The 19208-nt window shown below is 45.1% G+C and overlaps 1 protein-coding gene across 1 annotated transcript in view; it reads right to left on the bottom strand.

Annotated features, from left to right (window-relative positions):
* Positions 1-5242: 5242 nt before the first annotated feature.
* Positions 5243-19208, bottom strand: part of LOC124277028 (laccase-like) — a 57060-nt gene continuing 43094 nt past the window's right edge. The window contains exons 10-11 of the mRNA XM_046712680.1: positions 5576-5861; positions 5243-5393 (exon numbers count right to left, since the gene is read on the bottom strand). Of these exons, the coding sequence (XP_046568636.1) occupies positions 5599-5861 (263 nt within the window). The 3' untranslated portion in view covers positions 5243-5393; positions 5576-5598. The remainder of the gene's footprint in view (positions 5394-5575; positions 5862-19208) is intronic.

Here is a 19208-nt window from a genome sequence, read left to right as displayed (position 1 = left end):
TCCTTTGATTACATCTGTATTTGTGGACCCAAGTAGTTTTCAAGTATGTACACACGTATGTGCATCCATAGTTTCTTGTTGTAGCTAGAGTAGCAATATTTCAGCTCCATCACGGCGGGGGAAACCAGCGTAGAGACTTGAAGGACATTAACATGTGTTATTACTTGAACAATGTCCATAGACACAACGTGTAACTTCTAACTTGTCAAAAAACGCCGCAGCGTAGGATTGTGTATGCAACACTACTTGCCACGGTTCAAGAACTTTTCTTGGCCCCAACAAGTTTCAGTCACTGCAGTGAACATGTGCCATGTGCGCAAGGCGACTTGAGTCGCCCGCATTACTTTACCAAATCAGACCAAATCAAATCTGAATCATTTTGTCGTCGGGGACCAAAACAAAACCCGGGTCACTATGCCGGGAAAACCCAATTGAATATTATACCTAACAACCTGAAAGGCTTCACACAACGTACCCATTAGGGTATCGAACTCTGGTCTTCGGGTGACAAGCGAAGAAAGAAACAAAGAAAGACGTAAACTAAATCATATGCACGGTCTGTCCTCACATCCGAGTCAACACACCCCACCCCATGCACACGCACACACGCACACATTACCACAATAAACAGTGGCAGCATCCGTGAGGCATGTACATATCAAAAGTCGATCTGATTCAAGCCATCTGTGGATGTGTGGTCAATCTACATGAAGGCAACATACCCATGACAGCAGTGCAACGTCTCATCAACTAATGCACACGATGATGCTAAAGATGGTCTCTCTGGCAAACCAACAACTATTTTAGAGAGGTAGTGGATTTTGTATCAAGTCTTCACCTCCAGCCACAATGGAGCACCATTCAAGTCTGCAAGATTAGAAACAGCAATGGGATTTGCTCCAGTTCAACTTGTAACAGAATATACGCTACATTATAAGTTGTACGCTTCTCTCGAGGGTAATACGGTCTGATGTACGCCTCTTTGTAGCAGTGTCACCCGAGCAACCCGAGCTACATATGTATCTTACGGCCATGTTAAATGTACAAAATATTATTTTATTTTATTTTAAAGATCGGTCACCTCGCTACCGACTATATGACATGTAAACAAAATGGCGTCTGCCTCTCGACTGGATTTTAAAATGAGTGAAACATATTCTGACAAGCTTAAAACTGCTATGTTTAAGTTGAGTGTGCAAACGATGCAAAGTATAAATGTTTCAGCAAAGCGGTGAAAGTCGGTAAAAAAAATATGTACATAGTTCACTCAAAATCAGCTAATCGATCGGTTTTCGAACTCCGGGCACTGCATGCGTCATATTATGATTGTTAATAGCGATACAGTTTTTTGGCGGTTGCCCTAGCAGCGGGTAATAGGTTTTTCTACAGTTGTCACCCTACTGGGAGGGGTGATACGGAAACTTGTCGAATTAAATTGAAGTATTTTACTTGAAGGTAGATTGATGTTTTAATCTGAAAACACGATGGTCGCTTTCATGCTGTACTGCAGCGGATCCTGGTTTCTCAAGAGAAAAGCATCACAAGCTCCTACCAATATCGTGCTATCAAAATGTATACACAAATAAATTGACTGGAGAGAGAATTAAGAGAAGCTGTTCATAGTGGAAATAGGACTAATGCCTTTGACACGCATATCATGAATCATTTGGTTTGACAACATGCCAAACAAAGAACCCACCTGCTTGGACTCGTCTGGGTGGTAATAGATTCCAACAAAGTTCCCACGAATGACTTCGTAGCATTGGATGATGAAACCCAAAGGACAATACATCCGTGGTACCAGGTCCAACTTCTGCAGCAGGATGAGCACTTGTCTTTTGACTCCACCATTCAATGTCAACCCAACCTGCTGAATGCAATGCAAGCGTAGCCACCATTTCTCTTCTCAACCGGCACCATCAATGGATTCAGTTTGGACAATAAAAGAAATAAGTTAGGGACAGTGTCATGATGAGACGTCCAAAGAGTGAGTGAGTTTATATTTACGCCGCTGTTAGCAATATTCCAGCAATATCACGGCGGGGGACACCAGAAATGGGGTTCACATATTGTACCCATGTGGGGAATCGAACCCGGGTCTTCAGCGTGACGAGCGGACGCTTTAACCATTAGGCTACCCTACCGCCCCAGACGCCAAAGAGGAAGATCATAAGCACAACCACCACCCTGTCCCAGGAAACTGTCTCCCCTGGTTACATGATGGACACAATAACTACCTGTGAAGCCCCGGGTGAGAATTGATCTTCAGCACCCCAGTAACCCGTGCTTATCGTAAAAGGGGACAACCGGGATCGGGTGGTCAAACTCGCTGACTTGGTTGACGCATGTCATCGTATCCCAATTACGTAGATCGATGCTCATGCTGTTGATCACTGGATTGTCTGGTCCGGACTCGATTATTTACAGACTGCCACCATATAGCTGGAATATTGCTGAGTGCGGCATTGAACAACGATCATAGATATTATAGAAGGTTGACGAGTGTCCTCTTATAACAGCGGCTTGAGTACGGTCTTACGTCGCTTTCAGAAACGACCGCCTCCGTGGTGTAGTGGTTAGAGCGTCCGCCCGGAGTGCGGAAGGTCGCGGGTTCGATCCCCGTCATACCAAAAGACGTTAAAATATGGTACTTGTTGGTCCCTGCCTGGCGCTCGGCATTAATGGGTACAACAAGGACTGGTCGGCTAGGAGTCAGTATACTGTGTCTGAGTGGGGGTTTTCATGCTTCACTGCAGCATGGTATCTCAGTGAACTAGCACTAGCTTCAGTATGGGCTAGTACAAGCAGCCACACATACACATACACACGCATGCACGTCGTCATATGAGCGAAATATTCTCAAGCACGTCGTTAAACCCAATTCCACCACCACCACCACCGCTTTCGGAAACACCCAATAATGTCACTGGGACACCAGAAATAGGCGTCACGTATTGTACCTTTGGGGGGAATCGAACCCGTGCTTTCAGCGTGAAGAGCAAACACATTAACCACTAGGCTACCTCACAGCCCAGTAGAAGACTTGTCATCAATCATTTACAAACCTCCGCCATATAGCTGGAATATTGCTGAGTGCGGCGTTAAACAACAAACCAACCAGCCTATGATCCCAACAACCTGTTGGACACAGTGATTTTCTCTGAGGCAAGGAACAGGACGCTAAGCCATAGGTTCAGGGGTCCTCCAAGACAAACACAACGAATCATGTCACAGAGGCCATTTCTGTGTGTGTGTGGTAGATGACCTGTACCAAACTGAACTGAGTGACCACATAGCTGGCCAACAAGACAACCAAGACAACTATCGATGTTTTCAATGTGCCAGTAATGTTTACCCTATTTAAATGTTTCCATTGTGCCCAAGACAAGCTCCACTTTGAGACATTTGAACGTTTTTTTAAATAAGCCAGACATTCAGAAAGACAAAGGAAACAAATTTGTCGCTGTGCATTTTCAGGCTTTACTAAAGAAAGGAGGGATCCATGTCTGCATTAGAGAATAACAAACCCATAAGTATGTTTGGTCAAGCGTTTCCAAAGTATCTAAAAACGGTAAGACATGGAAAACGAGAAAATGACGAGGAGGGCGATAATTTTATCAATCTTATTAATGTCACGATGTTTTGAAATCCGTAGCACTACAGGACGTATGAGTTACACGATGTTAAAGCTGAGATGATTGGGGTGGTGATGGTTATTATTTTAAATTTGCGTACTCGGTGTTTGACTTGTTAATTTCCATTTGAAACAGGGACATATTCACGGGGCCATATAAGATACTATGGCACTAAAGGAATGTAAAATGTGAGGGACAATATATTATTATTATTATTGGATATTTATACAACGCACATATCCACGCACTAGTGCATGCTCAAGGCGCTGGTATTTTCCCCCTCGATCATTGGATATCAATCTCAACGGCACATCTTCTTATCAATCTAAACCTTCCTGGGAATCATACAACTCTTGCTGCCACAAGGCGCACCGAGTTACTGCGGCTTTCCCATCCTTACGAGGTACCAATTCACAGCTGGGTGGACTGGGACTCATAGTCACAGAACTTTGTCCAAGTTTACTGCACGTTGCTGTACCCGCAACTAGGTTTCGTGGGTTCTTTTAAGTGCACAGGGTTGTGTACTGTACACTAGGGGTTGTGACAACACTGAAATAGTCTGCACACAAAGTTGACTCCAAGGTTTTTACACCCGGTCACAGGTGGGCTCGATCCCGGCACCTCATGCTCGCTGAATCACTAGCCTGGCGCCTTAGCCAGCTCGCCCACTGCGCCCTTTGCAATATGAGGGTTAAACGTTGTCATCGAGGGCATAATTTGAGCGCAGCCTATTTTTTTGAAAATGGTTTGCAGTAGGTATCACTGCTATGTATACATATACATGTATGTCCTAAAAGATTTTGCAGTTATAGTAATAATGGTGCAGTGTGCAGAAAGCAAATTCATCATGACCTACTAATGACATGTGTTACCTTAAGTCTTCCAGCCTGTCATTATCGCTCGATAGCTTCCTCCAAAACAAGCTTGACCTTTAAGGTCACCGATACATGCTGGATATGCTGGTGGTTAAAGTGTTAATCTGGTGGTTAAAGTGTTTGCTCATGACGTCGAAGACCCTAGTTCGATTCACACATGGGTCCATGCTTGAACCGATTTCTGGTGTTCCCAGCGTTGATATTGCTGGTTTATTGGTAAATGCAGCGTAAAGTTATGATCACTGACATTGGAGAGAAACACTTTAGGTCACATTTTTTTTTACAAAGGGAAAAATATTTTATTAGTCATATATAGCGTGTAAATGGCAGGGGTGTGAGCTCGGTGCACGATCATTATTTGACAGACAACGAAACTGTAACGAGTCCAAGTCTATACGCGTACGCGTAGTTCTTTACAAATGATCTCCTGCACACTGAGGACTGGATTTCATAACTCTTTGAGCATATAATGTTCTAGTGCTTGAATTCACACCACAACGTTCGCTTGTCCACGAAGCAAAAGGTGAACGTCCTGTCGTGGTAAGGACCTAGTCTTTGAGATCACCCTTCTTCTTGCTTCATAAACGCTGAACATTGTAAACGATGCAATAATCTTCCCTAACAAATAAAGACTTGGTTATAAAATAATCTAACTTCAGTTAAAGATAGTTTTGTATAAAAATAGATAATATGTAAATATATTCGGATCTTCTTCAACAACAGGTGCTGCTTCAGCTTATATGCATTGTAGCTTGGGCGGTATTTTGTGATGATGTATGTTATAGGTGATTTTCACTGATTTAACTACATGTTCAATTTACTGAGGAGGCCTGATGGAAAACAAGCTAGATCAAAAAGAGACATAAGCATCAGCAGTGACTACCTGTGGGGGTGGTGGGGTAGTCTAGTGGTTAAAGCGTTGGCTCGTCACGCCGAAGACCCGGGTTCGAATCCCCACATTGGTACAATGAGTTGAGCCAATTTCTGGTGTCCCCCGCCGTGATATTGCTGGAATATTGCTAAAAGCGGCGTAAAACCAAACTCAGTCAGTCAGTCAGTGACTACCTGTAACCTGAGTCCAGTAATATTTAGGGGTAGTAACGGCTATATCCCACTCCGAAAATACACACTACTGCTAGTATCCATGGTGATCCTTCTTTTATCCCTCCTGCTCCACTGGCCGGACAGCTGGGCTTCTCCTCTTCCTCCTCCTCCCCCGTGTACTCCCAGTTCCCACACCGGGGGAAGTGTTTAGGGGGTCGGGGCATCTGGTTCAGCTCCCCCACCTGTATGATGAGAGCCATCCCGATTGACACGTGAAATTCGATGTGGCAGTGCAGCAGCCAGAAACCTGAATAACAGAAAGAGAGATTGACACGTGAAAGTCGAAGTGGCAGTGCAACAGCCAGAAACCTGAATAACAGAAATAGAGATTGACACGTGGAAGTCGGTGTGGCAGTGCAGCAACCAAAAACCTGAATAACAGAAATAGAGAATGACACGTGAAAGTCGAAGTGGCAGTGCAAGAGCCAGAAACCTGAATAACAGAAATAGAGATTGACACGTGGAAGTCGAAGTGGCAGTGCAGCAACCAAAAACCTGAATAAAAGAAATAGAGAATGACACGTGAAAGCCGAAGTGGCAGTGCAACAGCCAGAAACCTGAATAACAGAAATAGAGATTGACACGTGGAAGTCGGTGTGGCAGTGCAGCAACCAAAAACCTGAATAACAGAAATAGAGATTGACACGTGAAAGTCGAAGTGGCAGTGCAACAGCCAGAAACCTGAATAACAGAAATAGAGAATGACACGTGGAAGTCGATGTGATAGTGCATCAGCCAGAAACCTGAATAACAGAAATAGAGAATGACACGTGGAAGTCGATGTGACAGTGCAGCAGCCAGAAACCTGAATAACAGAAATACAGAATGACACGTGGAAGTCGATGTGACAGCGCAGCAGCCAGAAACCTGAATAACAGAAATAGAGAATGACACGTGGAAGTCGATGTGACATTGCAGCAGCCAGAAACCTGAATAACAGAAATAGAGAATGACACGTGAAAGTCGAAGTGGCAGTGCAAGAGCCAGAAACCTGAATAACAGAAATAGAGATTGACACGTGGAAGTCGAAGTGGCAGTGCAGCAACCAAAAACCTGAATAAAAGAAATAGAGAATGACACGTGAAAGCCGAAGTGGCAGTGCAACAGCCAGAAACCTGAATAACAGAAATAGAGATTGACACGTGGAAGTCGGTGTGGCAGTGCAGCAACCAAAAACCTGAATAACAGAAATAGAGATTGACACGTGAAAGTCGAAGTGGCAGTGCAACAGCCAGAAACCTGAATAACAGAAATAGAGAATGACACGTGGAAGTCGATGTGATAGTGCATCAGCCAGAAACCTGAATAAAAGAAATAGAGAATGACACGTGGAAGTCGATGTGACATTGCAGCAGCCAGAAACCTGAATAAGAGAAATAGAGAATGACACGTGGAAGTCGATGTGACAGCGCAGCAGCCAGAAACCTGAATAACAGAAATAGAGAATGACACGTGGAAGTCGATGTGACATTGCAGCAGCCAGAAACCTGAATAACAGAAATAGAGAATGACACGTGGAAGTCGATGTGACAGCGCAGCAGCCAGAAACCTGAATAACAGAAATAGAGAATGACACGTGGAAGTCGATGTGATAGTGCAGCAGCCAGAAACCTGAATAACAGAAATAGAGAATGACACGTGGAAGTCGATGTGGCAGTGCAGCAGCCAGGAACCTGATAACAGAAATAGAGAATGACACGTGGAAGTCGATGTGATAGTGCAGCAGCCAGAAACCTGAATAACAGAAATAGAGAATGAAACGTGGAAGTCGATGTGACAGCGCACCAGCCAGAAACCTGAATAACAGAAATAGAGAATGACACGTGGAAGTCGATGTGACTGTGCAGCAGCCAGAAACCTGAATAACAGAAATAGAGAATGACACGTGGAAGTCGATGTGGCAGTGCATCAGCCAGAAACCTGAATAACAGAAATAGAGAATGACACGTGGAAGTCGATGTGGCAGTGCATCAGCCAGAAACCTGAATAACAGAAATAGAGATTGACACGTGGAAGTCGATGTGACAGTGCAGCAGCCAGAAACCTGAATAACAGAAATAGAGAATGACACGTGGAAGTCGATGTGATAGTGCATCAGCCAGAAACCTGAATAACAGAAATAGAGAATGACACGTGGAAGTCGATGTGACAGCGCAGCAGCCAGAAACCTGAATAAGAGAAATAGAGAATGACACGTGGAAGTCGATGTGACAGCGCAGCAGCCAGAAACCTGAATAACAGAAATAGAGAATGACACGTGGAAGTCGATGTGACTGTGCAGCAGCCAGAAACCTGAATGACAGAAATAGAGAATGACACGTGGAAGTCGATGTGATAGTGCATCAGCCAGACACCTGAATAACAGAAATAGAGAATGACACGTGGAAGTCGATGTGACAGCGCAGCAGCCAGAAACCTGAATAACAGAAATAGAGAATGACACGTGGAAGTCGATGTGACAGGGCATCAGCCAGAAACCTGAATAACAGAAATAGAGAATGACACGTGGAAGTCGATGTGACAGCGCAGCAGCCAGAAACCTGAATAACAGAAATAGAGAATGACACGTGGCAGTCGATGTGACAGTGCAGCAGCCAGAAAGCTGAATAACAGAAATAGAGAATGACACGTGGAAGTCGATGTGACAGCGCAGCAGCCAGAAACCTGAATAACAGAAATAGAGAATGACACGTGGAAGTCGATGTGATAGTGCATCAGCCAGAAACCCGAATAACAGAAATAGAGAATGACACGTGGAAGTCGATGTGACAGCGCAGCAGCCAGAAACCTGAATAACAGAAATAGAGAATGACACGTGGAAGTCGATGTGATAGTGCAGCAGCCAGAAACCTGAATAACAGAAATAGAGAATGACACGTGGAAGTCGATGTGAGAGTGCATCAGCCAGAAACCTGAATAACAGAAATAGAGAATGACACGTGGAAGTCGATGTGGCAGTGCAGCAGCCAGAAAACTGAATAACAGAAATAGAGAATGACACGTGGAAGTCGATGTGATAGGGCAGCAACCAGAAACCTGAATAACAGAAATAGAGAATGACACGTGGAAGTCGATGTGACAGCGCAGCAGCCAGAACCCTGAATAACAGAAATAGAGAATGACACGTGGAAGTCGATGTGATAGTGCAGCAGCCAGAAACCTGAATAACAGAAATAGAGAATGACACGTGGAAGTCGATGTGGCAGTGCATCAGCCAGGAACCTGATAACAGAAATAGAGAATGACACGTGGAAGTCGATGTGATAGTGCAGCAGCCAGAAACCTGAATAACAGAAATAGAGAATGACACGTGGAAGTCGATGTGACAGCGCAGCAGCCAGAAACCTGAATAACAGAAATAGAGAATGACACGTGGAAGTCGATGTGACTGTGCAGCAGCCAGAAACCTGAATAACAGAAATAGAGAATGACACGTGGAAGTCGATGTGGCAGTGCATCAGCCACAAACCTGAATAACAGAAATAGAGAATGACACGTGGAAGTCGATGTGGCAGTGCAACAGCCAGAAACCTGAATAACAGAAATAGAGATTGACACGTGGAAGTCGATGTGACAGTGCAGCAGCCAGAAACCTGAATAACAGAAATAGAGAATGACACGTGGAAGTCGATGTGATAGTGCATCAGCCAGAAACCTGAATAACAGAAATAGAGAATGACACGTGGAAGTCGATGTCATAGTGCAGCAGCCAGAAACCTGAATAACAGAAATAGAGAATGACACGTGGAAGTCGATGTGACTGTGCAGCAGCCAGAAACCCGAATAACAGAAATAGAGAATGACACGTGGAAGTCGATGTGGCAGTGCAGCAGCCAGAAACCTGAATAACAGAAATAGAGAATGACACGTGGAAGTCGGTGTGATAGTGCAGCAGTCAGAAACCTGAATAACAGAAATAGAGAATGACACGTGGAATTCGACGTGGCAGTGCAGCAGCCAGAAACCTGAATAACAGAAATAGAGAATGACACGTGGAAGTCGATGTGATAGTGCAGGAGCCAGAAACCTGAATAACAGAAATAGAGAATGACACGTGGAAGTCGATGTGGCAGTGCATCAGCCAGAAACCCGAATAACAGAAATAGAGATTGGCACGTGGAAGTCGATGTGACAGCGCAGCAGCAAGAAACCTGAATAACAGAAATAGAGAATGACACGTGGAAGTCGATGTGATAGTGCAGCAGCCAGAAACCTGAATAACAGAAATAGAGAATGACACGTGGAAGTCGGTGTGACTGTGCATCAGCCAGAAACCTGAATAACAGAAATAGAGATTGACACGTGGAAGTCGGTGTGACTGTGCAGCAGCCAGAAACCTGAATAACAGAAATAGAGATTGACACGTGGAAGTCGATGTGACTGTGCATCAGCCAGAAACCTGAATAACAGGAGTAGAGATTGACACGTGAAAGTCGAAGTGGCAGTGCAACAGCCAGAAACCTGAATAACAGAAATAGAGATTGACACGTGGATGTCGGTGTGGCAGTGCAGCAACCAAAAACCTGAATAACAGAAATAGAGAATGACACGTGAAAGTCGAAGTGGCAGTGCAACAGCCAGAAACCTGAATAACAGGAATAGAGATTGACACGTGAAAGTCGGTGTGGCAGCGCAGCAGCCAGAAACCTGAATAACAGAAATAGAGAATGACACGTGGCAGTCGATGTGACAGCGCAGCAGCCAGAAAGCTGAATTACAGAAATAGAGAATGACACGTGGAAGTCGATGTGGCAGTGCAACAGCCAGAAACCTGAATAACAGAAATAGAGATTGACACGTGGAAGTCGATGTGACAGTGCAGCAGCCAGAAACCTGAATAAGAGAAATAGAGAATGACACGTGGAAGTCGATGTGATAGTGCATCAGCCAGAAACCTGAATAACAGAAATAGAGAATGACACGTGGAAGTAGATGTCATAGTGCAGCAGCCAGAAACCTGAATAACAGAAATAGAGAATGACACGTGGAAGTCGATGTGACAGCGCAGCAGCCAGAAACCTGAATAACAGAAATAGAGAATGACACGTGGAAGTCGATGTGACTGTGCAGGAGCCAGAAACCCGAATAACAGAAATAGAGAATGACACGTGGAAGTCGATGTGGCAGTGCAGCAGCCAGAAACCTGAATAACAGAAATAGAGAATGACACGTGGAAGTCGGTGTGATAGTGCAGCAGTCAGAAACCTGAATAACAGAAATAGAGAATGACACGTGGAATTCGACGTGGCAGTGCAGCAGTCAGAAACCTGAATAACAGAAATAGAGAATGACACGTGGAAGTCGATGTGATAGTGCAGGAGCCAGAAACCTGAATAACAGAAATAGAGAATGACACGTGGAAGTCGATGTGGCAGTGCATCAGCCAGAAACCCGAATAACAGAAATAGAGATTGACACGTGGAAGTCGATGTGACAGCGCAGCAGCAAGAAACCTGAATAACAGAAATAGAGAATGACACGTGGAAGTCGATGTGATAGTGCAGCAGCCAGAAACCTGAATAACAGAAATAGAGAATGACACGTGGAAGTCGGTGTGACTGTGCAGCAGCCAGAAACCTGAATAACAGAAATAGAGATTGACACGTGGAAGTCGGTGTGACTGTGCAGCAGCCAGAAACCTGAATAACAGAAATAGAGATTGACACGTGGAAGTCGATGTGACTGTGCATCAGCCAGAAACCTGAATAACAGGAGTAGAGATTGACACGTGAAAGTCGAAGTGGCAGTGCAACAGCCAGAAACCTGAATAACAGAAATAGAGATTGACACGTGGAAGTCGGTGTGGCAGTGCAGCAACCAAAAACCTGAATAACAGAAATAGAGAATGACACGTGAAAGTCGAAGTGGCAGTGCAACAGCCAGAAACCTGAATAACAGGAATAGAGATTGACACGTGAAAGTCGGTGTGGCAGCGCAGCAGCCAGAAACCTGAATAACAGAAATAGAGAATGACACGTGAAAGTCGGTGTGGCAGTGCATCAGCCAGAAACCTGAATAACAGAAATAGAGAATGACACGTGGAAGTCGATGTGACTGTGCAGCAGCCAGAAATCTGAATAACAGAAATAGAGAATGACACGTGGAAGTCGATGTGACAGCGCAGCAGCCAGAAACCTGAATAACAGAAATAGAGAATGACACGTGGAAGTCGATGTGACTGTGCAGCAGCCAGAAACCCGAATAACAGAAATAGAGAATGACACGTGGAAGTCGATGTGGCAGTGCAGCAGCCAGAAACCTGAATAACAGAAATAGAGAATGACACGTGGAAGTCGGTGTGATAGTGCAGCAGTCAGAAACCTGAATAACAGAAATAGAGAATGACACGTGGAATTCGACGTGGCAGTGCAGCAGCCAGAAACCTGAATAACAGAAATAGAGAATGACACGTGGAAGTCGATGTGATAGTGCAGGAGCCAGAAACCTGAATAACAGAAATAGAGAATGACACGTGGAAGTCGATGTGACTGTGCAGCAGCCAGAAACCGAATAACAGAAATAGAGATTGGCGCGTGGAAGTCGATGTGACGAAGCGCAGCAACAAAGAAACCTGAATAACAGAAATAGAGAATGACACGTGGAAGTCGATGTGATAGTGCAGCAGCCAGAAACCTGAATAACAGAAATAGAGATTGACACGTGGAAGTCGGTGTGACTGTGCAGCAGCCAGAAACCTGAATAACAGAAATAGAGATTGACACGTGGAAGTCGATGTGACTGTGCATCAGCCAGAAACCTGAATAACAGGAGTAGAGATTGACACGTGAAAGTCGAAGTGGCAGTGCAACAGCCAGAAACCTGAATAACAGAAATAGAGATTGACACGTGGATGTCGGTGTGGCAGTGCAGCAACCAAAAACCTGAATAACAGAAATAGAGAATGACACGTGAAAGTCGAAGTGGCAGTGCAACAGCCAGAAACCTGAATAACAGGAATAGAGATTGACACGTGAAAGTCGGTGTGGCAGCGCAGCAGCCAGAAACCTGAATAAAAGAAATAGAGAATGACACGTGAAAGTCGGTGTGGCAGTGCATCAGCCAGAAATCTGAATAACAGAAATAGAGAATGACACGTGGAAGTCGATGTGGCAGTGCATCAGCCAGAAACCCGAATAACAGAAATAGAGATTGACACGTGGAAGTCGATGTGACAGCGCAGCAGCAAGAAACCTGAATAACAGAAATAGAGAATGACACGTGGAAGTCGATGTGTTAGTGCAGCAGCCAGAAACCTGAATAACAGAAATAGAGAATGACACGTGGAAGTCGGTGTGACTGTGCAGCAGCCAGAAACCTGAATAACAGAAATAGAGATTGACACGTGGAAGTCGGTGTGACTGTGCAGCAGCCAGAAACCTGAATAACAGAAATAGAGATTGACACGTGGAAGTCGATGTGACTGTGCAGCAACCAGAAACCCTGAATAACAGGGTAGAGATTGACACGTGAAAAGTCGAAGTGGCGGTTAACAGCCAGAAAACCTGAATAACAGAAATAGAGATTGACACGTGGATGTCGGTGTGGCAGTGCAGCAACCAAAACCTGATAACAGAAATAGAGAATGACACGTGAAAGTCGAAGTGGCAGTGCAACAGCCAGAAACCTGAATAACAGGAATAGAGATTGACACGTGAAAGTCGGTGTGGCAGCGCAGCAGCCAGAAACCTGAATAACAGAAATAGAGAATGACACGTGAAAGTCGAAGTGGCAGTGCAACAGCCAGAAACCTGAATAACAGAAATAGAGATTGACACGTGGATGTCGGTGTGGCAGTGCAGCAACCAAAAACCTGAATAACAGAAATAGAGAATGACACGTGAAAGTCGAAGTGGCAGTGCAACAGCCAGAAACCTGAATAACAGGAATAGAGATTGACACGTGAAAGTCGGTGTGGCAGCGCAGCAGCCAGAAACCTGAATAAAAGAAATAGAGAATGACACGTGAAAGTCGGTGTGGCAGTGCATCAGCCAGAAATCTGAATAACAGAAATAGAGAATGACACGTGGAAGTCGATGTGGCAGTGCATCAGCCAGAAACCCGAATAACAGAAATAGAGATTGACACGTGGAAGTCGATGTGACAGCGCAGCAGCAAGAAACCTGAATAACAGAAATAGAGAATGACACGTGGAAGTCGATGTGTTAGTGCAGCAGCCAGAAACCTGAATAACAGAAATAGAGAATGACACGTGGAAGTCGGTGTGACTGTGCAGCAGCCAGAAACCTGAATAACAGAAATAGAGATTGACACGTGGAAGTCGGTGTGACTGTGCAGCAGCCAGAAACCTGAATAACAGAAATAGAGATTGACACGTGGAAGTCGATGTGACTGTGCAGCAGCCAGAAACCTGAATAACAGGAGTAGAGATTGACACGTGAAAGTCGAAGTGGCAGTGCAACAGCCAGAAACCTGAATAACAGAAATAGAGATTGACACGTGGATGTCGGTGTGGCAGTGCAGCAACCAAAAACCTGAATAACAGAAATAGAGAATGACACGTGAAAGTCGAAGTGGCAGTGCAACAGCCAGAAACCTGAATAACAGGAATAGAGATTGACACGTGAAAGTCGGTGTGGCAGCGCAGCAGCCAGAAACCTGAATAACAGAAATAGAGAATGACACGTGAAAGTCGATGTGGCAGTGCATCAGCCAGAAACCTGAATAACAGAAATAGAGAATGACACGTGGAAGTCGATGTGACTGTGCAGCAGCCAGAAATCTGAATAACAGAAATAGAGAATGACACGTGGAAGTCGATGTGACAGCGCAGCAGCCAGAAACCTGAATAACAGAAATAGAGAATGACACGTGGAAGTCGATGAGACTGTGCAGCAGCCAGAAACCCGAATAACAGAAATAGAGAATGACACGTGGAAGTCGATGTGGCAGTGCAGCAGCCAGAAACCTGAATAACAGAAATAGAGAATGACACGTGGAAGTCGGTGTGATAGTGCAGCAGTCAGAAACCTGAATAACAGAAATAGAGAATGACACGTGGAATTCGACGTGGCAGTGCAGCAGCCAGAAACCTGAATAACAGAAATAGAGAATGACACGTGGAGTCGATGTGATAGTGCAGGAGCCAGAAATCTGAATAACAGAAATAGAGAATGACACGTGGAAGTCGATGTGGCGGTGCATCAGCCAGAAACCCGAATAACAGAAATAGAGATTGGCACGTGGAAGTCGATGTGACAGCGCAGCAACAAAAACCTGAATAACAGAAATAGAGAATGACACGTGGAAGTCGATGTGATAGTGCAGCAGCCAGAAACCTGAATAACAGAAATAGAGAATGACACGTGGAAGTCGGTGTGACTGTGCAGCAGCCAGAAACCTGAATAACAGAAATAAGAGATTGACACGTGGAAGTCGGTGTGACTGTGCAGCAGCCAGAAACCCTGAATAACAGAAATAGAGATTGACACGTGGAAGTCGATGTGACTGTGCAGCAGCCAGAAACCTGAATAACAGGGTAGTAGAGATTGACACGTGAAAGTCGAACTGGCGGTGCAACAGCCAGAAACCTGAATAACAGAAATAGAGATTGACACGTGGATGTCGGTGTGGCAGTGCAGCAACCAAAAAGCTGAATAACAGAAATAGAGAATGACACGTGAAAGTCGAAGTGGCAGTGCAACAGCCAGAAACCTGAATAACAGGAATAGAGATTGACACGTGAAAGTCGGTGTGGCAGCGCAGCAGCCAGAAACCTGAATAACAGAAATAGAGAATGACACGTGAAAGTCGGTGTGGCAGTGCATCAGCCAGAAACCTGAATAACAGGAATAGAGATTGACACGTGAAAGTCGGTGTGGCAGCGCAGCAGCCAGAAACCTGAATAACAGAAATAGAGAATGACACGTGAAAGTCGGTGTGGCAGTACATCAGCCAGAAACCTGAATAACAGAAATAGAGAATGACACGTGGAAGTCGATGTGACAGCGCAGCAGCCAGAAACCTGAATAACAGAAATAGAGAATGACACGTGGAAGTCGATGTGACAGCGCAGCAGCCAGAACCCTGAATAACAGAAATAGAGAATGACACGTGGAAGTCGATGTGACTGTGCAGCAGCCAGAAACCCGAATAACAGAAATAGAGAATGACACGTGGAAGTCGATGTGGCAGTGCAGCAGCCAGAAACCTGAATAACAGAAATAGAGAATGACACGTGGAAGTCGGTGTGATAGTGCAGCAGTCAGAAACCTGAATAACAGAAATAGAGAATGACACGTGGAAGTCGATGTGACAGCGCAGCAGCCAGAAACCTGAATAACAGAAATAGAGAATGACACGTGGAAGTCGATGTGACTGTGCAGCAGCCAGAAACCCGAATAACAGAAATAGAGAATGACACGTGGAATTCGACGTGGCAGTGCAGCAGCCAGAAACCTGAATAACAGAAATAGAGAATGACACGTGGAAGTCGATGTGATAGTGCAGCAGCCAGAAACCTGAATAACAGAAATAGAGAATGACACGTGGAAGTCGATGTGGCAGTGCATCAGCCAGAAACCCGAATAACAGAAATAGAGATTGACACGTGGAAGTCGATGTGACAGCGCAGCAGCAAGAAAACCTGAATAACAGAAATAGAATGACGTGGAAGTCGATGTGATAGTGCAGCAGCCAGAAACCTGAATAACAGAAATAGAGAATGACACGTGGAAGTCGGTGTGACTGTGCAGCAGCCAGAAACCTGAATAACAGAAATAGAGATTGACACGTGGAAGTCGGTGTGACTGTGCAGCAGCCAGAAACCTGAATAACAGAAATAGAGATTGACACGTGGAAGTCGATGTGACTGTGCAGCAGCCAGAAACCTGAATAACAGGGTAGAGATTGACACGTGAAAGTCGAAGTGGCGAGTTACAACAGCCAGAAACCTGAATAACAGAAATAGAGATTGACACGTGAAAGTCGAAGTGGCAGTGCAACAGCCAGAAACCTGAATAACAGGAATAGAGATTGACACGTGAAAGTCGGTGTGGCAGCGCAGCGACCAGAAACCTGAATAACAGAAATAGAGAATGACACGTGAAGTCGATGTGGCGGTGCATCAGCCAGAAACCTGACTGACAGAAATAGAGAATGACACGTGGAAGTCGATGTGACTGTGCAGCAGCCAGAAACCTGAATAACAGAAATAGAGAATGACACGTGGAAGTCGATGTGGCGCGCAGCGACCAGAAACCTGAATAACAGAAATAGAGAATGACACGTGGAAGTCGATGTGACTGTACGGCTGCCAGAAACCCGAATAACAGAAATAGAGAAATGACACGTGGAGTCGATGTGGCGGTGCAGCAGCCAGAAACCTGGAATAACAGAAATAGAGAATGACGATGGAAGTCGGTGTGATAGTGCAGCAGTCAGAAACCTGAATAACAGAAATAGAGAATGACACGTGGAATTCGACGTGGCAGTCACAGGCAGCCAGAAACCTGAATAACAGAAATAGAGAATGACACGTGGAAGTCGATGTGATAGTGCAGCAGCCAGAAACCTGAATAACAGAAATAGAGAATGACCGTGGAAGTCGATGTGGCAGTGCAGCAGCCAGAAACCCGAATAACAGAAATAGAGATTGACACGTGGAAGTCGATGTGACAGCGCAGCAACAAAAGAAACCTGAATAACAGAAATAGAGAATGACACGTGGAAGTCGATGTGATAGTGCAGCAGCCAGAAACCTGAATAACAGAAATAGAGAATGACACGTGGAAGTCGGTGTGACTGTGCAGCAGCCAGAAACCTGAATAACAGAAATAGAGATTGACACGTGGAAGTCGGTGTGACTGTGCATCAGCCAGAAACCTGAATAACAGAAATAGAGATTGACACGTGGAAGTCGATGTGACTGTGCAGCAGCCAGAAACCTGAATAACAGGAGTAGAGATTGACACGTGAAAGTCGAAGTGGCAGTGCAACAGCCAGAAACCTGAATAACAGAAATAGAGATTGACACGTGGATGTCGGTGTGGCATTGCAGGAACCAAAAACCTGAATAACAGAAATAGAGAATGACACGTGAAAGTCGAAGTGGCAGTGCAACAGCCAGAAACCTGAATAACAGGAATAGAGATTGACACGTGAAAGTCGGTGTGGCAGCGCAGCAGCAAGAAACCTGAATAACAGAAATAGAGAATGACACGTGAAAGTCGGTGTGGCAGTGCATCAGCCAGAAACCTGAATAACAGAAATAGAGAATGACACGTGGAAGTCGATGTGACTGTGCAGCAGCCAGAAATCTGAATAACAGAAATAGAGAATGACCGCGTGGAAGTCGATGTGACAAGCGCTTAACCAGAAACCTGAATAACAGAAATAGAGAATGACACGTGGAAGTCGATGTGACTGTGCAGCAGCCAGAAACCGAATAACAGAAATAGAGAATGACACGTGGAAGTCGATCGCGGCAGTGCAGCAGCCAGAAACCTGAATAACAGAAATAGAGAATGACACGTGGAAGTCGGTGTGATAGTGCAGCAGTCAGAAACCTGAATAACAGAAATAGAGAATGACACGTGGAATTCGACGTGGCAGTGCAGCAGCCAGAAACCTGAATAACAGAAATAGAGAATGACACGTGGAAGTCGATGTGATAGTGCAGCAGCCAGAAACCTGAATAACAGAAATAGAGGAATGACACGTGGAAGTCGATGGGCAGTGCATCAGCCAGAAACCCGAATAACAGAAATAGAGATTGACACGTGGAAGTCGATGTGACAGCGCAGCAGCAAGAAACCTGAATAACAGAAATTGAGAATGACACGTGGAAGTCGATGTGATAGTGCAGCAGCCAGAAACCTGAATAACAGAAATAGAGAATGACACGTGGAAGTCGGTGTGACTGTGCAGCAGCCAGAAACCTGAATAACAGAAATAGAGATTGACACGTTGAAGTCGATGTGACTGTGCAGCAGCCAGAAACCTGAATAAGAGGAGTAGAGATTGACACGTGAAAGTCGAAGTGGCAGTGCAACAGCCAGAAACCTGAATAACAGAAATAGAGAATGACACGTGGAAGTCGATGTGACTGTGCAGCAGCCAGAAACCCGAATAACAGAAATAGAGAATGACACGTGGAAGTCGATGCGGCAGTGCAGCAGCCAGAAACCTGAATAACAGAAATAGAGAATGACACGTGGAAGTCGGTGTGATAGTGCAGCAGTCAGAAACCTGAATAACAGAAATAGAGAATGACACGTGGAATTCGACGTGGCAGTGCAGCAGCCAGAAACCTGAATAACAGAAATAGAGAATGACACGTGGAAGTCGATGTGATAGTGCAGCAGCCAGAAACCTGAATAACAGAAATAGAGAATGACACGTGGAAGTCGGTGTGACTGTGCAGCAGCCAGAAACCTGAATAACAGAAATAGAGATTGACACGTGGAAGTCGGTGTGACTGTGCAGCAGCCAGAAACCTGAATAACAGAAATAGAGATTGACACGTGGAAGTCGATGTGACTGTGCAGCAGCCAGAAACCTGAATAACAGGAGTAGAGATTGACACGTGAAAGTCGAAGTGGCAGTGCAACAGCCAGAAACCTGAATAACAGAAATA

This window comes from Haliotis rubra, unplaced genomic scaffold, assembly GCF_003918875.1.
Source record: "Haliotis rubra isolate DU_JTF1 unplaced genomic scaffold, ASM391887v1 Scf217, whole genome shotgun sequence".
Taxonomy (NCBI): Eukaryota; Metazoa; Mollusca; class Gastropoda; order Lepetellida; family Haliotidae; genus Haliotis; species Haliotis rubra.
Note: the sequence above shows the minus strand (reverse complement) of the source record. Positions and strands in the feature narration are given on the sequence as shown.